General features: G+C 44.3%; 1 protein-coding gene across 1 annotated transcript in view; it reads left to right on the top strand.

Moving 5' to 3' along the window:
- BMP2K (BMP2 inducible kinase) overlaps positions 1-20,296 on the top strand; it is a 221,533-nt gene that overhangs the window by 174,170 nt on the left and 27,067 nt on the right. The window contains exons 10-14 of the mRNA XM_068233657.1: positions 2,864-3,021; positions 3,746-3,915; positions 9,057-9,167; positions 9,373-9,533; positions 14,478-14,638. Coding sequence (XP_068089758.1) covers positions 2,864-3,021; positions 3,746-3,915; positions 9,057-9,167; positions 9,373-9,533; positions 14,478-14,638 — 761 coding nt within the window. The remainder of the gene's footprint in view (positions 1-2,863; positions 3,022-3,745; positions 3,916-9,056; positions 9,168-9,372; positions 9,534-14,477; positions 14,639-20,296) is intronic.

The raw sequence follows: 20,296 nt of genomic DNA, 5'->3' as shown, positions 1-20,296 counted from the left end.
TTATCAGGGAATTTAGTAAACATCACTAATAAAAAAAATATTACAGCCATATGTTTTCCTGGCAAAAGGTCAGCAGTTCATGTATTTTTACTCAGGGACACTTAATAGGCTGCCACTGAGCAGAGACAACAAAACTCAAAATGCAATCTACTTTAATAATTGTTTAAATAAAAAATAAAACCATGGCATAGGATAAATACAATGGTTTAGCTCATCAGTTTATTTTTATCTCTGGTTCACTTTAAGGGGAAATTCCACTTCAGTTTCAAGAAAAAGGAAACCTTTTTTATCTGCACCAAGCTAAAAAAAAATCCTTAAATAGACAGTAAGGTTGAATTACTCTTCTTTGCAGCTTTACTGTACACTACTAACTGTACACTACTACTGTAGTCTGTCAGGGAATCGCCACCTCACTGCATGAGTTATTTGGCTGTATTAGGCAAGGGAATTTGTTAATCAGTTTAAACCTAGACTACTCTAGTGAGAGGAATCGAATTCTGACCCTCCTTCCATTCTATCAGTTTCAGTTATGGTCCAGTGGATTGGCTGTTTATATGCATGTTTAAAAAAAATGGTAATGCAGCTATATGGAAGCAGTAAAAAAAAGGGCGCATATGGCTAGTGGACAAAAAGGGCGCCGCCATAGAGTGCAATGCAAAATATCGGCTATTGGGCGCCCGACAGGAAATTTGCGGGCTGAGAAATAGCGGTTGCATGGATCGTGTTAACAAAAGTTTTCATTTACAGAATAAGGTTTATTAGAAATATCGTTTACAAGTTCGTTTTATCTTTGTGGTTTACTTATTTTTTTGTTTTTTTAATTTTGCTTATAGGAGCTTTTACTTATTTTTCCGTTTTTAAATTTAGCTTTCAGGGCTGTAACAAGTACATTTTTGTTTACACTTATTTTATCATTTAAAATTCGTTTTCATACGTATAATGCTTAAATATCGTTTTCAACCTTATTCTATTAGCAATAGATCGCTTTTGGTATTAACTTTGTTTTTTACACTTCTAATGCGTCGATTATAGTTTTATTAACTTACCAACATGTCACTTTTAATATCACTGTTATTTTAAGATTTTTAATGTGTTCGTGATTGTAAGGCTATCTATTCAAATATTTATTCTATTACACATATATAAATTATTCTATTTATGTTATTTATAGTAAAGTATTTTAAGGATTAAATGTACTGTATTATTGTTTATATTAGAGTAAGGGTGTTTGTGCAGTGGGATGGTTAGGGTTAGGCACCACCAGGGGGGTGGTTAGGGTTAGGCACCACCAGGGGGCTCTAAGGGTTAGGGATAGGTACAGGGAGGGTTCTGTGTGAGAGTAGGGTTAGGTATAGTTACAGCACAATATATGTAATATATACAAATTATTAAATTATATAGGGGGGGTATAGGTGTTAGGGATAGGGAGAGTTCTGTGTGAGCCTACAGTTAGGTATAATTGCAGTAAAATACTTGTAAAATCTACCATTGTATTACTTTGCTTAATACAAGTGTAAATATCGTTTTTTGTTATAGACTCTATTTGATGTTTCATTTCAGAATTGGTTTGCTGTTATAGACGGTATTTTGCCATTTAATTTCCGTTTATTCAACCTATTTAGCACTACATTTTCGTTTACAAGCTATAAACGAGAAATATCATTTTACATTACAACCTATAATTTCGACTATATCCTGCGCCCTTTTTTCCAGGCGCCATTTTTTGATGCACGCACCAAGCTATATAGAACCAAATCTGAAACCGTTGAGTTTTTCTCAGCAAAATTGGAATTTCCCTTCAAGTGATACAGATGAATCACTTTGGCACAAGTCCAGAAATGTACTGTTTGTCAAAAGAACTAAGGTTGTCATAGACTATTATTGATCTATAACGCGCCAACATATTGCATGGTGCTATACAGAGTAAGTAAGTAAAATGTACAGCAACTTTCAAGACAGAAAAGCATGAGAGAGCCCTTCCCTTGCACGTTTACAATCTAAATGAATAGTGAGGAAAGAAAGTGGGGTAATATATAGTATGTGAGTATAGTGCATCTGAGTGAACCTAACTTGCCTAATCTCCATGCTCCCATCCAGTGACTGACTAAGCATTACCTTGTACTCCTACTGTGCTGCATGATCTGGTCTTTCTTGTATTCAGGTATTGTCATTTTGCTGTATGTCACCCCTAAATATTGTATGTATCCCTATTTATTGTCCAGCGCTGCGTAATATGTTGGCGCTTTATAAATACAAAAAAAAAAGTGTACCTAAAGACAGTGTGCTTTTTAGGTTCTATTTAGTAAGGAGCAGCCTTACCCTGTACAAACATGCTGCTTGGGTCTCTACCAAATAGCGTGTTCTGCCCAATGCCCACAGAAGTTTAAAAAAGTAATGAATTGCATGTTTTCTTCAGCATGCCCAATCATCAACAAGATGTTGGAAGACGTTGAAGGACACGTGCACACCCAGAAAGGACACCTAAAACGACCTCAAATGATAGATTCAGGCAACCCATGTTACAAGTGTTGTATGCGCCTTAGGAGCAGATAGTTTACATGCAATATTTCAAAAGTCTGCAGGTTTCTGTGTCGGTTATGGTGAACCCTAGAGGGTTTCAAAATCTTACATAGTTAATGATTAAAGGGACAGTGCTGTCTTTAGTATATTTTCTTATATGTTGTTTATATCTGGATCTGTCCTAAAGTGAACACCAAATTACGTTGCACTTTTTTTTCACCATTGACACAGTTTGTATGTGTATGAAGTTGCTCAGTTACTGTTGCCCATAATTTAAAACTGGGTATTCAAGTTCAGGATAAATGCTACCAGTGATTATTTTAAAAACTGTTTTACATTACAGAATAACTGACTCACTGGGACCTACAGAGACCTCCATTGCACCAAGACAGAGACCAAAGGCTTTCTCTAGCACAGCTACAACAAAGGTCCTCAATTTCCAAAGTTCTGCCACCCCAATGAAGATGCCAGTGCAGAGTCCTCCAAATCAAAGCTCCAATGGTAACAATATTTGCTGTAATAGAAGGCGAAAACTGTACAAATTTCTGTGGCTGTTCCATCATAATCTGCTATGCATTTTTCTTGCATAGTGTCCTAAGATCACTATAATGTAAGCACCATGTTTAGAAAAATGCGGAATGGACCATGATTAGATCTGCGTAAGATGCATGGGCAGAGCTGGTTTTCAACAGTTTATAATCTCCGAGTAGTTGATGTATTATAAATCATTTTAAGCTATGAGTTTTAGTCAAAAATCTGTTAAATAGGCTTTCTAGCTGAAAATTCCACTTTTAATTTAAACTGGCAACATTTGGATGCTCTGATTACTAAGTTATCAAATGAGATAAGATCTGTGACTGGAGCGGAGTTTCAAATCCTAAAACTGAACTACTTTATAGTATGAGATAACAAAATGCATTTACAAAGTACCAGGGCTGTGGAATGGGAGTCGAGGAGTCGAGCAATTTTGGGTACCCGTAGTCAGAATTGGAGTTGGTGATTTGTGTACAAAATCCACAGCCCTGGTTAGTATTAGACTAAAGAGTTTGAGTCGAGGAGTCTGAGCCATTTTGGGTACCTGGAGTCTGAGTCGGAGTTTTCATAAACTGAGGAGTTGGAAGATTTTTGTACCAACTCCACAGCCTTGCAAAGTACTGCTAAAACCCATTGTACGGTAATATATGTATGTAATGTATGTATAATTGAGTGTTATGTTCTTTTTAAGCATCCTCAGATATGACGCCAAAGCCTGGTAATGAGCCTGAAGCCCTTCTAAGTCATGAGAGCCCACAGCAGCACAGGGTGTTGCAGCAACTGCAGCCAGGTGACTGGAGGCTACAGCAGCTTCACCAGTTTCAGCAGCAACAACTCCTCCAGGAAGCCTACATGAAGCAGGTACTTCTGATGTTCAGGGTGATGTCAAATATAATGCACAAAATAGGTGTCTCCACATCACACAAAATGCACAATGTAATTACTGGAATGATTGAGCCCAATCAGCTCATACATATCAGCCATGTAGTAGTGTGATATTTACCTATTTGATTTGTACAGTAAGCATTCTTCTGGTTGGCAGTGACTCTCTCATTACAATATTTTCATTTAGGTCACTAATCCGTTTTTCATCAGCACTCAGAACCGACGTTGCGGCCTGACCGACGTTGCGGCCTGACCGACGTTGCGGCCTGACCGACTATCCGATTCAATAATTTTATCAAATCACATGGCCAACCCCCAAATGTTCAACATCTGTTAATCTGATCATACTCTAGTGGGAGAAGCCAACAGTCCCCAAATTGACAGTTTTATATTTCGTCCTTCCCTTGCCAATCATTGAGCCTAATCTCTGGTGAGATCTGAATAGGCCTATGTCCTTCTCAGTGCATTTTAGGTTCATTTTTACGAGTTTAGATAAGTAATCAAATGGCATTTAAAACAGTAAAATATTGGCAGTGGTTGATCAAGCCACCCCACACCCCTCACTCACTCCATCCATACAATACAACCAAGCACTTAAAACAAGGTCATGCAATAACTGTATCATCCATGGTGACGAGACAACCAGCAATAAGGCATCCAAAATTGGCAAAATCAATGCATGTTCCAAAAAGTAGCCAGTGAATCAAATATCTCCATAACAGATGCCAAGCTTTGAAGCAAAGTCTCTAGATTGTAAATGAAAGCAAAGGCTCTGAAGTATGTAAATGGTATGCAGCAAAGCATTGATAATTCATATATATACTGAAGCGCTCCATGCAACCAGTGAAGCAGATGCAAATTCCACTGATGGCTGTGTCTCAAAGTTCAGTGAAAGCAAACGTTCAGGAGCATGCGTATACTATGCAAGAGGACTTCTACAGATAGTGGTCAGGAGCTTAAAGTGAACTGAGCACCATTTTTAGCACACAGGGCATCTCAATAGCACAAGAAAAATGCATGTCAACAATATGTCTCATTATTAAAGAGAATCTGTATTGTTAAAATCGCACAAAAGTAAACATACCAGTGCGTTAGGGGACATCTCCTATTACCCTCTGACACAATTTCGCCGCTCCTCGCCGCATTAAAAGTGGTTAAAAACTGTTTTTAAAAGTTTGTTTATAAACAAACAAAATGGCCACCAAAACAGGAAGTAGGTTGATGTACAGTATGTCCACACATAGAAAATACATCCATACATAAGCAGGCTGTATACAGCCTTCCTTTTGAATCTCAAGAGATCATTTGTGTGTTTCTTCCCCCCTGCAGTTCTCATGCACTGAAGTTTCAGGCTGCTCGTTTCTTCCTGCAAACAGCTTTGCCCTTCTCTGTAATTCCTCAGTATGTGAAAGCCCAGCCAGCTCAGAGGACGATTTATCCAGCTTGTAAAAGATGAGAGAAGAGAGAAGCTGCCCTAATCTAAATAATACACAGGCAGTGTGCATAGAGGGGCCTGGAAGGGGAAGTTCATAGCAGAACCACAACACTGAAGAACTTGGCAGCCTTCCAGACACAGGCCGACAAGTCTGACAGGGGAAAGATACATTGATTTATTACAGAGACTGTGATAGTAGAAAGTGCTGCAGTAAGCCAGAACACATTAGAATAGCTTTTGGAACTTGTAGGATGATAAAAAAACAGGATGCAATTTTTGTTATGGAGTCTCTTTAAAATAAACTTCCATTTAACCTTTTATTTTACCTTTAAAGTTTAGCTCTTAAGTTTTATTAGCCTATTTCAGCAGGTCTGTCAGTCTGTCCTTTTCGCAGAGATTTCAGACAGTTAAGCACTTGGTTATTGTTTTATTGTACTCATTAGCATGGAGTAAACAATACCTTAGACGGAAAGGCGAGGGGGAACATGGCAGCTCCTGTAGCTTTTACAAGCCAGGAGAAATTTCCAGAAAAGAAAGGGTGCTTAGTTCCCTTTAAGTACTAATCATTGGGCCCACAAGCAAGATCTTAATTGGGCCCTCCTCCGTTGACAGGGGGGGGGGGGGGGGGGCTACCTAATACTGTGGGCACATCGGACTGTTTATACTGGGGAGGAGGGCTACCTAATACTGGGGGCATATCTGACTTTGCTGAGGAGGGGTTCCACTGGGGGCACAGCTGGTGATCTATAATGGGGAAGGAGGCTAGCTTATACTGGGGGCACATCTGGCTATCGGAACTGGGCAGGGGGTGTGCACCTAATACTGGGGGCACATTGGCTCCCTATACTGGGATGGGTACACTTTGAAATATCCACCTTTAGTGCTGGAAAACCTTATCTTGGCACTGCATTGACTCGAGATGCATATACATACTTGATATATTTTGCCTTTGTTGGGTATAGTATTTGGACTTACATGCAGTTGTAATAATGATCCATAGTGCAGCTCACACATATAGAATTTTGTGGTGCTATGGCAACCAGTATAATACGCATGTTTTGATTTTAACTGTGTAATGTGCGATGTGTGACACCTGGGTATATGCTTTGGTGTAATAAGTGGTTTATAATAAAGATTTTTAATCAGTCAATCAGGGCCGGATTTACAGCTCAGGAGCCTATAGGCACATAGGTTCTGGCGCCCTAAACTCCACCCCTTCACACAGGCCACACCCCAAAGACACGCCTATATATATAGATAGATAGATATACACACACACACACACACACACACACAGTAAAGAAGGACCTGCAGGTTGTCCGAGTGCTATGTGAGTGGAGCTGCAACACTTAATTGAGGCACTCGCTGCTTTGCAGCGATTTGGGTGCTTGCGTTAAATCCTTAGAGGATATAGTGCAGAGAAGGAACGATAGAAGAGAGAAATGAGAAGGAAAGAGGCAGAGTCCTGTGTTGCAGTGGTGATCTGACTGGTGGCTTTGAAGGAAGTTCCCTGTGGTTGCATTTAGGAGCCACAATCCAGCCCCCAGCTAGCAGTCTAGTTGGTCAAGGTGGGACGGGAGATCTGGAATTAGCTAGCAATTAGCTCTGTGGCAGCACGATACGTGGTGGCTCAAGAGCTGGAGGATGGGCAGCAGTGGAGGCCAAATTCCCGTACTGTGGGCAGCGATAAACTCCAGCCTATATAGTGATCTGAGGCAGAGAGCACAGTTAGCTTCGAACCCCAGGTTCCCTGTGGAGGCGTTCTGTAGGCTGATGGCAGCTACTGATGCCTGGTGGTGAGCAGAGAACAGTCTGAGCAGCGGTGGCAGAATGGGACAGCATATGGGTAGCTCTGCAGAAAACCATGGGCAAAAATGCCAGGAGCTGACTGATCCATGGTGAGCGACAGTTCCTGATCAGAGCACATGGCCTGATCAGCTGACCACCCGATCAATGAGTGGATTGATCCAGTGTGGTGAGCTGGCAGGCGGCGATTGTTTGAAAGCAGTGCAGGCGATACAGGGTCAAGCAACAGCAGGTTGGCCACCTGTCCTAGTCCCCCCGGTGATGGTGAGGTCTGGGTCAGGGCACTGCCATTTCACAGCCCAGCGGCAGATGACTGAGCACTGTGGGCTAGCTCTCCAATGTCCCCGCATCCTCACCAGAAGGTTCAGGGCGATTAGGGAACAGAAAACATGCCAGAAGGGGAGAAAAATTGAGAGAGGCTGGAGCCCTGTGGCTACTGGTATAGCACCATGATAGACACAGACCCTACCCTCCCCCCCAATAAACTCATGCCGCAACACTCAGGACCCCCCCCCCCCTCATAAACCCACACCACCAACTTTCAGACACAGACCCTTCTCCTCCCCATCATATACCCACACCACCAACACACAGACTCAGACCCTTCCCCCCCCCCCCCAAAAAAAAAACCCCACACCACCAAAACTTAGGCACAGACCCCCCCCCCCCATAAACTCACACCACCAACACACAATCAAACCCTCCCATTCCACCATAAACCTACACAATAAACACAGACCCTTTCCCCCCTCCCCCCTAAACCAACAATACACAATCAGACCCTCCCCCCCCCCCCCCTTCCCAATAAACCTACACAATAAACGCACAGACCCTTTACCCCCTCCCCCATAAACCCACACCACAACAAAGACCCTTCCCTCTCTTCCCCCAATAAACCACAAACTACATATAGATACAGCAAGAGAAAAAAAACTTCACCACACTCACCCGAGCAGCGTTGGGGCGCCTGTTGAGACCTGCTGAGCCCACCGAGAAGACAGCTGCAGTGTAAGCTGCTCTCTGCATGCATGGTCTCCGTGACATGCTTGGCGCTGTATTCTGGTTTCCTCTCCGACCCGTCGCCATGGACGCAGAGCAGGAACACTGGCGGTCGCATCCCCTGAAGTATGCAGCAGAGCCCGGACTGGGGAGGCAGGCAGCGGCGCACTTCCCACCAATAGCCACGCACGCTGCACGCAGGTGAATTGCTGTGCGCTGTGTGCAGGAGTATACAGCCACTGCCGGGGAGTGGGGAAACTCTCCTTGCCGCGGCTGCTGACGGCGGGGGAGAGCTGCAAGCGGGCGGGCTGGAGCGGGATGAACAACATACTCGCGCTCCTGCTCTACATACCGAGGGGCATTCAGTCACCCGCCTCTGACCTATCAGGCACCTGTAGGCACGTGCCTACGGTGTCTTATGGTAAATCCGGCCCTGCATTCAATTATCCTATGCTTTAGGTAGTGTGTTTTACTTAGCCCCCCTTCCATCACCCCCCCCCCCTCCCCGCCACTTCCTTGCACTGTTGTACTTTCCTAGTGGTAATACTATATAATGAAAAATACATATAAACTGTACACTTCCAGGACATCCTGATACCAATGTACCAATTCCAGTGCCAGTTGTAGACGGTTCTCTGTGGATAATGTACGCATGTCCCCTATATGGAGGGTCCTGTCACAGCAGTACAGTGGGTTGTTGCAGCACACAGAGCAGTGACAGATGCTGTGCCTGCCTGCCTGCACATGTCACCAGCAAATAAAGGGCTTTGTCAGGGTGATCACATTTTGAGTAATGCTGAATGATTCAAAGCAAACTTGCATTGCTGTTGAATAGATTCGTACTCTATAGTCACTAATGGCATTCTCTTCTGTGCAGTACCAGCAAGCAGTTCAGCATCAGATCCTTCAGCAACAGCTTTTGATGCAGTCCCTTTACTACCAGCAACAGCAGCCGCAGCAGCACCTTCCTCCTCACTATACAAGTATGGTAAGAACTAAATCTTAAACGGCATAATTTTATTACTTTGCCAACCGGCTGTATTTAGACAATGAGTATAGATGACAGCACTGAATCCTGTAATACTGAATAGCGGAGCAGTTTGCACAACATTATTTCAAAATCCAGAAAATTTCTTGGTATTTACAGTTTTTCACAGATGTATATGTATTAACAACTAAACAATGTTTTTCAGGTTCATCAGTACCAGCAAGCCCAAATACAACAACAGCAGGCTTTGCTGCAACACCAGCCGCAGACTCCTCAGTATGTGACCTCTCCTCAGGACTTCCCACCAGCCTTAGTTTCAGCCCCCCAGCCTGAACATATGGGAATAGTGAGAAGTAATACCAACATGTAAGTAACTGATAATCTGGAGAACCCCACGTCTGCCAGGAATAGTGAAGATTATTGCAGAGAAGTAAAGTTCAAGCTGAAAAGTACAGTGACCATCGTGAGACTACTTTATTCAGAACACATCAGTCCATAATGCCTTCTAGCCCACTTCGCTGTCAGTCTATTTCCTGTTCAGCCAACTACTACTGGCAGAGTGTTTCATGGCCCACTTGTTGGATTGCCTATTAGCACCCCTAGTGCTCTTGTTTCTTTGGTTGCACCCACTCTACATCAGTCTTGTGTTCATAGGACTGTTCATCTCCTCACTGGTTAAGGGCTCTGCATCTGATACAGGAGACCTGGGTTAGAATCTTGGATTTTCCTGTTCAATAAACCAGCACCTGTTCAGTAGGAGACCTTGGGCAAGACTCCCTAACACTGCTGCTGCCTGTAGAGCGCGCTCGAGTGGCTGCAGCTCTGGAGCTTTTCCACCAGGAGAAAAGCACAATATACAGTGGGATGCGAAAGTTTGGGCAACGATGTTAATGGTCATGAATTTCCTGCATAAATTGTTGTTGTTACGATTAAAAGTCAGTTAAATATATCATATAGGAGACACACAGTTATATTTGAGAAGTGAAATGAAGTGCATTGCATTTACAGAAAGTGCGCAATAATTGTTTAAATGAAATTAGGCAGGTGCATAAATGTGGGCACTATTGTCATTTTATTGATTCCAAAACCTTTAGAACTAATTATTAGAACTCAAATTGGCTTGGTAAGCTCAGTGACCCCTGACCTACACACACAGGTGAATCCAATTGTAAGAGTATTTAAGGGGGTAATTTGTAAGTTTCCCTCTTTTTTTAAATTTCTCTGTAGAGTAGCAACATGGGGGTCTCAAAACAAATCTCAAATGACCTGAAGACAATGTTCGCCATCATGGTTTAGGGAAAGGATGCAAAAAGTATTCTCAGAGATTTCAGTTGTCTGTTTCCACAGTTAGGAACATATTGAGGATATGGAATACCACAGGCCCAGTTCAAGTTAAAGCTCGAAGTGGCAGACCAAGAAAAATCTGGTATAGACAGAAGCGACGAATGGTGAGAACAGTCAGTCAACCCACAGACCAGCACCAAAGACCTACATCATCTTGCTGCAGATGGAGTCACTGTGCATTGTTCAACCACACTTTACACAAGGAGATGCTGTATGCAGCGAAAGCCTTTTCTCCCACAGCACAAACAGAGCTGTTTGAGGTATGCTAAAGCACATTTGGACAAGCCAACTTCATTTTGGAATAAGGTGCTGTGGACTGATGAAACTAAAATTGAGTTATTTGGGCATAACAAGGGACGTTATGAATGGAGGAAAAACACAGCATTTGAAAAAAAACACACAGATATCCTGCGCTCCAGATCAAAAGGTCGCACGGTCAAAGATGGTTCCCCTTTAGAGTTCCAACACTGCAGCGCTCCAGAATGGGTGGTTAGCAAGACAACTGAAGGAAAATGGAGCGCGCCATAGTGCATTAAACGATTTAGGGCTATTTTATTAACACATAAAGTTATACTCACAAACACAGATGTTAAAAACGCATGTCAGCGGACAGCCAGCCGCTTCCCTCAGTGGTGGAGAATGACGCTCTGTGGCCAATAGCGCGGATTCCGATGTCCTGGGCTCCGTACCGTTGAGGAGTGGGCGTGGCTGGGATCAGTAAGCGTGTGACGTCATGACGCATTTCGGCGCATGGCGCGACGTCATCTGACGAATGCGCCGTGCGCCGAAACGCGTCATGATGTCACACGCTTACTGATCCCAGCCACGCCCACTCCTCAACGGTACGGAGCCCAGGACATCGGAATCCGCGCTATTGGCCACAGCGCGTCATTCTCCACCACTGAGGGAAGCGGCTGGCTGTCCGCTGACATGCGTTATTAACATCTGTGGTTGTGAGTATAACTTTATGTGTCAATAAAATACCCCTAAAACGTTTAATGCACTATGGCGCGCTCCATTTTCCTTCAGTTGTTCATTTGAAAAAAAACACCTGCTACCTACAGTAAAATATGGTGGTGGTTCCATCATGCTGTGTGGCCAGTGCAGGGACTCTTGTCAAAGTTGAGGGACGCATGTATTCCACTCAGTATCAATAGATTCTGGAGACCAATGTCCAGGAATCCGTGTCAAAGCTGAAGCTGCGTTGGCGCTGGATCTTTCAACAAGACAACAACCCTAAAGACTGCTCAAAATCCACTAAGGCATTTATGCAGAGGAACAAGTACAATGTTCTGGAGTGGCCATCTCAGTCCTCAGACCTGAATATAACTGAAAATCTGTGGTGAGTTAAAGAGGGCTGTCCATGCTCAGAAGCCATCAAACCTGAATGAACTAGAGATGTTTTGTAAAGAGGAATGGTCCAAAATACCTTCAACCAGAATCCAGACTCTCATTGGAATCTACAGGAAGCGTCTAGAGGCTGTAAATTCTGAAAAGGAGGATCTACTAAATATTGAGTTCAATTCTTTTTTGTGGTGCCCAAATTTATGCACCTGCCTAATTTAATTTAAACAATTATTGCGCACTTTCTGCAAATGCAATAAACTTCATTTCACTTCTCAAATATCACTGCGATCGGACTCTCCTCCTTTTTTTGTCCCTAAGGGGACATGCCGCCTGAGGTGTCCGATCGCTGTGGCAGTTTTTTTTCTTTCTGGCCTCTGAGGCTCTCTCTCTCTCCCTCCTCCCTTCCCTCCTCCCCTCCGTTTTCTGAATTGGAACAGCGATCTGTTCTGTTCCGCCTCTCATAGGCACAAGTCTATGAGGACAGCGCTCCCCGGTTAATCAGAGGCCGGGGATCGCCGATCTCGTACAGCGCTGCTGGGGACCGCAACGATGTACGGATGTAAACAAAGGGGGTTTCTTTCCCCTTTTATTTACAAACAGCCTGCTAGCCACGATCAGTGGCCAGCAGGCTATTCACGGAACTTTGTTCCGTGAAGTGGCAGGGAACGATCGCGCATGCGTGCGGTCGTTCCCTGGGAAACTGCAGCCCCAGGACTTGACGCCAATTGTTGTTAGGCGGTCCTAGGGCTGCCGCCGCGGTCACGCCCCAACCAATGGCCATGGGGGTCAAAAACCAGCCCATTTTTATGTGACCCTGCATCTTTCTAGGTTGGGTACTTCATAGGTTCATAAACTGTATTTTTTGTTTATATGCAAGATTGTCTGAATTGTTGTAAGCCACACTGCTTAGGGGGAACAACAATTGGCTGCACTGGATTTTTTTTTTCAGCCTCTTCTGCTTTTTGTATTCTACTGCTTTCTCTCGCTTTCTTCAAGGGACCGGTTTTCTTTTTCATGCCAAATAAAGTGTGCATGTTGTCACAAGCATGAATGAGTAGATTTTAACACATTCACCTGCACATTCGTGCTGGTACACACTCCATCATCTGGCAGCAGCACAGTGCAGAAAATCAGACGGACACACTTCAGGGAGAGTAACACAAGAAAGGGGGGTAAATATGAATTTGATTTCTGCTGCAGGAGACAAATGAAAGGGTCAGGATTTGAGGTCCGTAGTGCAGACAACACCTTTTTTGCGTCAGTAGTACAATTAATGAGATGTTAATTCCAGCTTGCATGCAAACTGTGTGCAGCTTGGTACTAGGCCGATCAAAATTGTGAGGAAGTGTGTTTAATGCTAAGAAAGCCAATCAATGTGAAGCTTAGAAATCTACATTAATCAATCAATCATCATTGGTTCCTTTTACTCCTGGGGGATAATAATGCAGTTGTGTGAAAATGGACCAAAATCTCAAAAGGAATGCTTCCAACTTCTTCTGACATCCTTGCCATGAAGAATTGAGGTTGTTTAAAGGGTAAGGGTATTGGGCTCTACCCAACATTGGTACGAGACCCCTTGGTGACAAAATATAGGCTTGGATGACATTGTTTGTACAATGGCAAAAAATTGGCAGCGCTCCTAATCGGAGCAACTGAAAGTAAACCAACAGAGGTTGTACAGCGCCCCCCAGGGACTTAAATATACACCTTTAATACAAATCAGATGCAAACTATGCACTAAACCCTAATCTAGATAAATTGAATGCAAACTGATGTACAAAAATGCTACTTGTGGCTAGCTGCATTCATGTGTAAGAGAAATTGGTAGCGCTTCCAAATGCAGGCTGCACCTGAGTTAACCAGCTGCATAGATGTGCAGAGCCCAAAAACACAGGTAGATTACACATCTTGCATTCAAAACAGATGCAACAAATGGAGTATGTTAGCTTCCAAAAACAGTTTGCGCGCAGATTGTTCAGTACTATACTCTTCTATGACGTTGCCTAACGGAAGGAATCTAACCACTAACTAACAATTAAAACATAGTGTAAACCTGGGGCTTCAAGCCACAAATGGTCTACTCTACACATTTTCTAAAGAGCAGCAAAAAATTGGCATTATTTGTACAATATCTACTCATAGCAAATCTGATATGCCATTCATACTCGTGCAGTCATAAAATATATGACAAAACAATGTCATATGTCACAAGCCTAACAAGTGTTATATTTCGGAGTGTATATGTTTATTTTCAGAGTATTTCTTAGTTCCATATTGCCAGGCAAGGTCTGGTACCATGACATTGCGGGATCTACTGAGACTAGGAGATTAGACATGCAGTGTCTTTAATCTGGTACATAGTTCTTCTCTCTGATTGAAGGGGTTTGGAAGATAAGCATCATGGGATTATAATTTTTAGTTTGAAAAATATACATTCTTCCTCAGTACTTTCCTTACAGTGACTGCAGGGTTGATTGAAGTACCGGTAAATGGCTGTGCCTTTTGCTTGAGTGTTTAATTTTGAAGTGCATGAATGAAGACCTGCCCTTTTTGTGTAGAAAATGTTTGGTAGATAATGTTCTATGATCAGATCTTTATTAAAGTGTTTCCGTTTTACAGATCTGTGGGATTCCCAGACAAACAGTCTGCTTCTAGTGTACCAAAGCAGAACAGCAACAACCCACCTGATATGTCGGGCTGGAATCCATTTGGAGACGACAATTTTTCCATGTTAACTGAGGAAGAGCTGCTGGACAGAGAGTTTGACCTTCTGAGATCAAGTAAGGGACAATTGAAGGCATATTTTGCTTCCCAATAAATTGAACACACAGAACTATCAGCCAGAGATTGTCCTGGCATGCAAACCACAATTACACTCACAGCTTCTTTCTATGTGGCTGAGGGGCAACATTGTGTCCGGAGTTACTGAAAAAGCAAAAATCTTCCAGGAACAGCCACTGATGACAACATAATTGAGGGCACTTACAACTGCAAGTGGAACTTTAATGTGTCCTACTTGTCATCTGCTGCTTGTTATATTCATGCATTGTGTCAGACCAGTGATGCTCTTTGACAGTGCAGGAAAGAAGAGTTGGTCTTTCTTCACATTATGTTAATGTTTGCAATTTCCATCTAAAATGTCTCTGCCTGTAAGGGTCACTTACTTGTTATCAAATATACTTAAATAAATCTGTTCATATCCTACTCTGTTTTCCTTAAATGTGCTAAAACAATTTTGTCCTGCAAGTCATTTAGCTGGTTAGTGCTTACAAGCACATGATGATTGGGAACGGCTCTATTATTGTCATTAAGTATCATGCAAATAGATGCGTGTGGATGCTCAAAGTTTCTGGCATACTCACAGCATTTTTCCAACACTCATAATCTCTTATATTGGATGTGACTTCCTTAGTTACGCGCATTGCTTCCTTAGCAATGCGCGTAACATTAACTGCGGGTAGCCCTGCTCGAGTGAATTATTTGTACCGCGATACTTCACTCGCGGCCACTACTGTATTAATTTACATAAAGCGAGTGAAGTATCGCGGTACCAATAATTCACTCAAGCAGGGCCACTCGCAGTTAATGTTACGCACATTGCTAAGGAAGCAATGCGTGAAACTAAGGAAGGCTCGCTCCTTACATGGAAGAGAGCTCTGCTATGTAAGGCATGCATAGCGCGCACTATACAACATTAAGCTGCGCTGCTTTAGCAGCGCAGTGCAGCTTGATGAATCAAGCCTATTGTTCGTTATAGAATGTGTGCTTTTGCTAGAGCAGCACACTGTAGAGTGTAGCTAGTATATACCTTTGGAAGTGTACAGTCATGTAGACCTGGTCAGGGAAAGACTAATAATGCTGGATAATTTAATGCAATTTGTATGCAGCTTGGAACTGGGTTAACCACTTGCCGACCGCCCACTCATAACGCGCGTCGGCAAAGTGGTAGCTGCAGGACCAGCAACGCATCTGCGTCGCTGTCTGCAGGCTAATTAATCAGGAAACAGCCGCTCGCGAGAGCGGCTGCTTCCTGTCAATTCACGGTGGGGGGCTCCGTGAATAGCCTGCGGGCCGCCGATCGCGGCTTGCAGGCTAAATGTAAACACAAGCAGAAATAATCAGCTTTGTTTACATTTTTACAACGCTGCTAACAGTAGCAGCGTTGTACCAGATCAGCGATCCCCGGCCAATCAGCGGCCGGGGATCACTGTCAAATGACAGGCAGGAGTCTGTTAGAGGCTGCACAGGACAGATCCGTTCCTGTGCAGCCTCCAATCTCCGGGGCAGGGAGGGAGAAGAGGGAGAATCCTGCCGTGGAGGGGGCTTTGAGGTGCCCGCCCCCACCACCCACACGCAGGCAGGAGCGTTCAGACCCCCCCAGCACATCATCCCCCTAGTGGGGAAAAAAGGGGGGCGATCTGGTCGCTCTGCCTGTTATTTGATCTGTGCTGGGGGCTGTAGAGCCCACCCAGCACAGATCTTAGGAATAAGCGCTGGTCCTTAAGGGGGGTAAAGGCTGAGTCCTGAAGTGGTTAATCAACTGCACTTCCTGAGGATTTTGATTGGCCCAGTTCCCAAGTTTCATATAATTTTGATAAGATTTCTAGGCCAAACTAAATTATTTAATTGTGGGTAGTGCAGTGAGTTAAAGTGTACCCTAGGCAAACCTAAAGCAAAAAATTAGATACTGTACTTAAAGCGGATCCGAGATGAAAAACTAACTATAACAAGTAACTTGTCTACATATCTTATCTAAAGTTTAGATAGTTTACACAGCAAATCTAGCTTCAAACAGCTTTAATAGAAAATGATTATTTCTTCCTGTGATACAATGACAGCAGCCATGTTATTTGTAAACATTACACAGAGGCAGGATTGTCTGTATCTTGAGCACTCAGCCTGTGAAAAAAAAACTAACCCCCCCCCCTCCTCCCTCCTCCCCTCTGCCTAACATAACTAATTTAATGACAGTATGTTTGTTTAGGCCAGTGGTGCTCAACCTTTTTTGGCCCGAGGGCCGAACTTCAAATCAAGAAAAATCTCGAGGGCCGGAACATATGCATACAAAATTTCGATGTAAAACGTTTAACGTTTTTCTAGTAACAGTTAACATGGTGTTGGAAATGAAAAGAAAACGACAATATAAGAATTGTTGTACTCACCATTTGAAGCACATTTTCTTAATGAGAAGTTTGTGGCTGTTTGGGTGTATGCACAGGGCAGATTAATGCAGCAATAGTACCAGAGTGGCCTGTAGTGTGCTGGCTGAGGAGGCTGTCAGCTCTGTGTGGGGCTGAGGGGGCTGCCAGCTCTGTGTGGGGCTGAGGGGGCTGCCAGCTCTGTGTGGGGCTGAGGGGGCTGCCAGCTCTGTGTGGGGCTGAGGGGGCTGCCAGCTCTGTGTGGGGCTGAGGGGGCTGCCAGCTCTGTGTGGGGCTGAGGGGGCTGCCAGCTCTGTGTGGGGCTGAGGGGGCTGCCAGCTCTGTGTGGGGCTGAGGGGGCTGCCAGCTCTGTGTGGGGCTGAGGGGGCTGTCAGCTCTGTGTGGGGCTGAGGAGGCTGTCAGCTCTGTGTGGGGCTGAGGGGGCTGTCAGCTCTGTGTGGGGCTGAGGGGGCTGTCAGCTCTGTGTGGGGCTGAGGGGGCTGTCAGCTCTGTGTGGGGCTGAGGGGGCTGTCAGCTCTGTGTGGGGCTGAGGGGGCTGTCAGCTCTGTGTGGGGCTGAGGGGGCTGCCAGCTCTGTGTGGGGCTGAGGGGGCTGCCAGCTCTGTGTGGGGCTGAGGGGGCTGCCAGCTCTGTGTGGGGCTGAGGGGGCTGCCAGCTCTGTGTGGGGCTGAGGGGGCTGTCAGCTCTGTGTGGGGCTGAGGGGGCTGTCAGCTCTGTGTGGGGCTGACAGCTCTGTGTGGGGCTGAGGGGGCTGCCAGCTCTGTGTGGGGCTGAGGGGGCTGCCAGCTCTGTGTGGGGCTGAGGGGGCTGCCAGCTCTGTGTGGTGCTGAGAGGGCTGTCAGCTCTGTGTGGGGCTGAGGAGGCTGTCAGCTCTGTGTGGGGCTGAGGGGGCTGTCACAGCGTGTGCCCCGGTGTCTGCCCGCGGTGTCCTGCGGAGGAGGAGAGGATCGGGTGGTATTGCGTAGTATGGCACTCGGCGGGACGCGCATACACCAGCATGTGCTTGTATTCAGCCCCGGGTAGTGCTGGGATAGTTAGAAAGCCTCGCTCATTGGTTACTGCAGGAACCTTCCTCCAATAGGAATTAGGCTGATTCCTATTGGAGGAAGGTTCCTGCAGTAACCAATGAGCGAGGCTTTCTGACTATCCCAGCACTACCCGGGGCTGAATACAAGCACACGCTGGTGTCTGCGCATCCTGCCAAAGCCGATACTACGCAATACCACCCGATCCTCTCCCCCTCCGCAGGCAGACACCGCGCGGGCCACAGAAACTGGCTTCCCGGGCCACAAATGGCCCGCGGGCCGTAGGTTGGGCACGGCTGGTTTAGGCTGAAGTTCCTCTTTAAGGTTCACTGCAGGTTCTCATGAAAATGAAAAACATAACAAGCAGTTCTGTAGCAACTTATTTGCAAGTCATTAGCAGTAACATGATGACCTAAACTGATTGGGTTTCAGAGATCCATGAAATTTGTTTCTGGAGCAAGAAGTGTCCTAATGAGAAATATCAAGTCTATTAACAGAGAGAGAGAGTTGAACACCATAATAGAATCCAAGGTGCTGGACCAAAAATTGACAAAGCATAAATACAAGAGGTCTGCTCACTCGATAAATGTTAGTGTGATTCATTCACATGATACACCATTCTGTTAAATACCTTGACAAAGCAAATCCGCTGTGGCCCTGAAACAGTCATTGGTGACTGGAATGGACGTGTGGTCTATCATGTGAATAAATCACAGAAACGTTTATGGAGTGTGCAGACTTCTTGGATTTTTCTCTGATAAGTAAGCACCATTTGTCTGGGCGATCCTAGGGATCTGTAACCAAGATTCTGGATAAATGCATTATATCTCAAAGTAATGGCATTTATTATGTGACATTATAGTACTGGTATCCAACTAAGCCATTACTTCATTCTGGAGCAGATTGATTTTTGTAAATCACTCCCAAAGAGCTCTGGTAGTCAAACTTTGATCCACAGAATATGGGTGGACTTCAAACATGTGCATGGTGGTCCTCAAGCATTAACAAACAAGCAAACCCTGATTAGAGTTTTCTTCAAACTCAGTATAGAATAACATCTTATTTTGTAAAAATATCTTCCGCTCCTAAAATACAATTCAGGTTTATGCTTGGCTAATATATAAGTAAGCAGGGTTTTTACATGGTAGAAAGTGTATGTAGGGTGACTGTATAAACAAGTAGTCTAGAACTATGAGAAGTCATGGGATTCCACTTTATACCTAATTGCCTCATATACTCGTGTATAAGCCTAATTTGTCAGCACATAAATTGTGCTGTAAAGTTAACCCCTCCGCTAATATGCGAGTCAGTTGAGCAGATTGGATGGTGAAGCAGATTTTTGTTACTGGCAGAGGTGTGTAAGGATAGTGCACTAATGATCCTGCTCTTGCCAGCTGGCTTCCTGCTGTGTTTGTGCACTCCATCCCCTGCAACATGGTGTGCAGAATGCGCTGCTGAAGACTACCTGTATCCCCTGGCTTGTGGAGCAGACTGCGCAAGCAGCATTGTCAGCTGTTAAATGACTGTGATTCTTCCTGTGTTGCAATTGCTGTGTTTCATATCTATGATGCCATCTAGTGGCATCTTCAGATGCAGCAGTGTCATCCTTGGGGCACATCTGACTATGGGTAGGGGAGCTGACTTGTACTGAGGGCACATCTGGCTACTGTGGAGATGGCTATACTGGGGAGGGGGCTTATACTTCAATCACTTTTTCCTGGTTTCTGAGGTAAAAGTGGGTACCTCGGCTTATACTCGGGTTGGCTTATATACGAGTATATACGGTAACATTTATACCATTCCAAAATTAATGTCTTCATATGTGGATGATTTATTTTTTTGTATGTAACTTTTTGTCTGAACCTATTATAGTTGTCTATACTAGAGCTGTAGTTTCTCAGAACAGATCCAGTTTAATAAGTTCTGTATAATATGGATGCTTGTGTGGAAGTGTGTTTAACCTAAAGCAAACTCTTGTGGAAACATTTAGCACCTGTAGTGTAGTTACAAGCATTTGTGAGCTGTAAACTGGCAATTATTTGTTCTTTATGTCTGTGTTGGACTTTGACGAATGTGCTTATCTGAAATTGCCTCCCAAATGCCACTGAAATGCCTGAAAAACATCCCACAGCTTTGGCAGTGTGTTCATCTAGAGTTTGAATGCGAGTGAAGTAGGATGGTTCAGGTACAAATGTTTTTTCCGCGTTAACTGGTTTACTGGCATGCAAATGTTGTTTGAATGAATGCACTGTGAA

The sequence above is a fragment of the Hyperolius riggenbachi genome, chromosome 1 (assembly GCF_040937935.1).
Source record: "Hyperolius riggenbachi isolate aHypRig1 chromosome 1, aHypRig1.pri, whole genome shotgun sequence".
Taxonomy (NCBI): Eukaryota; Metazoa; Chordata; class Amphibia; order Anura; family Hyperoliidae; genus Hyperolius; species Hyperolius riggenbachi.
This window is presented reverse-complemented; position numbering and strand designations above follow the sequence as displayed.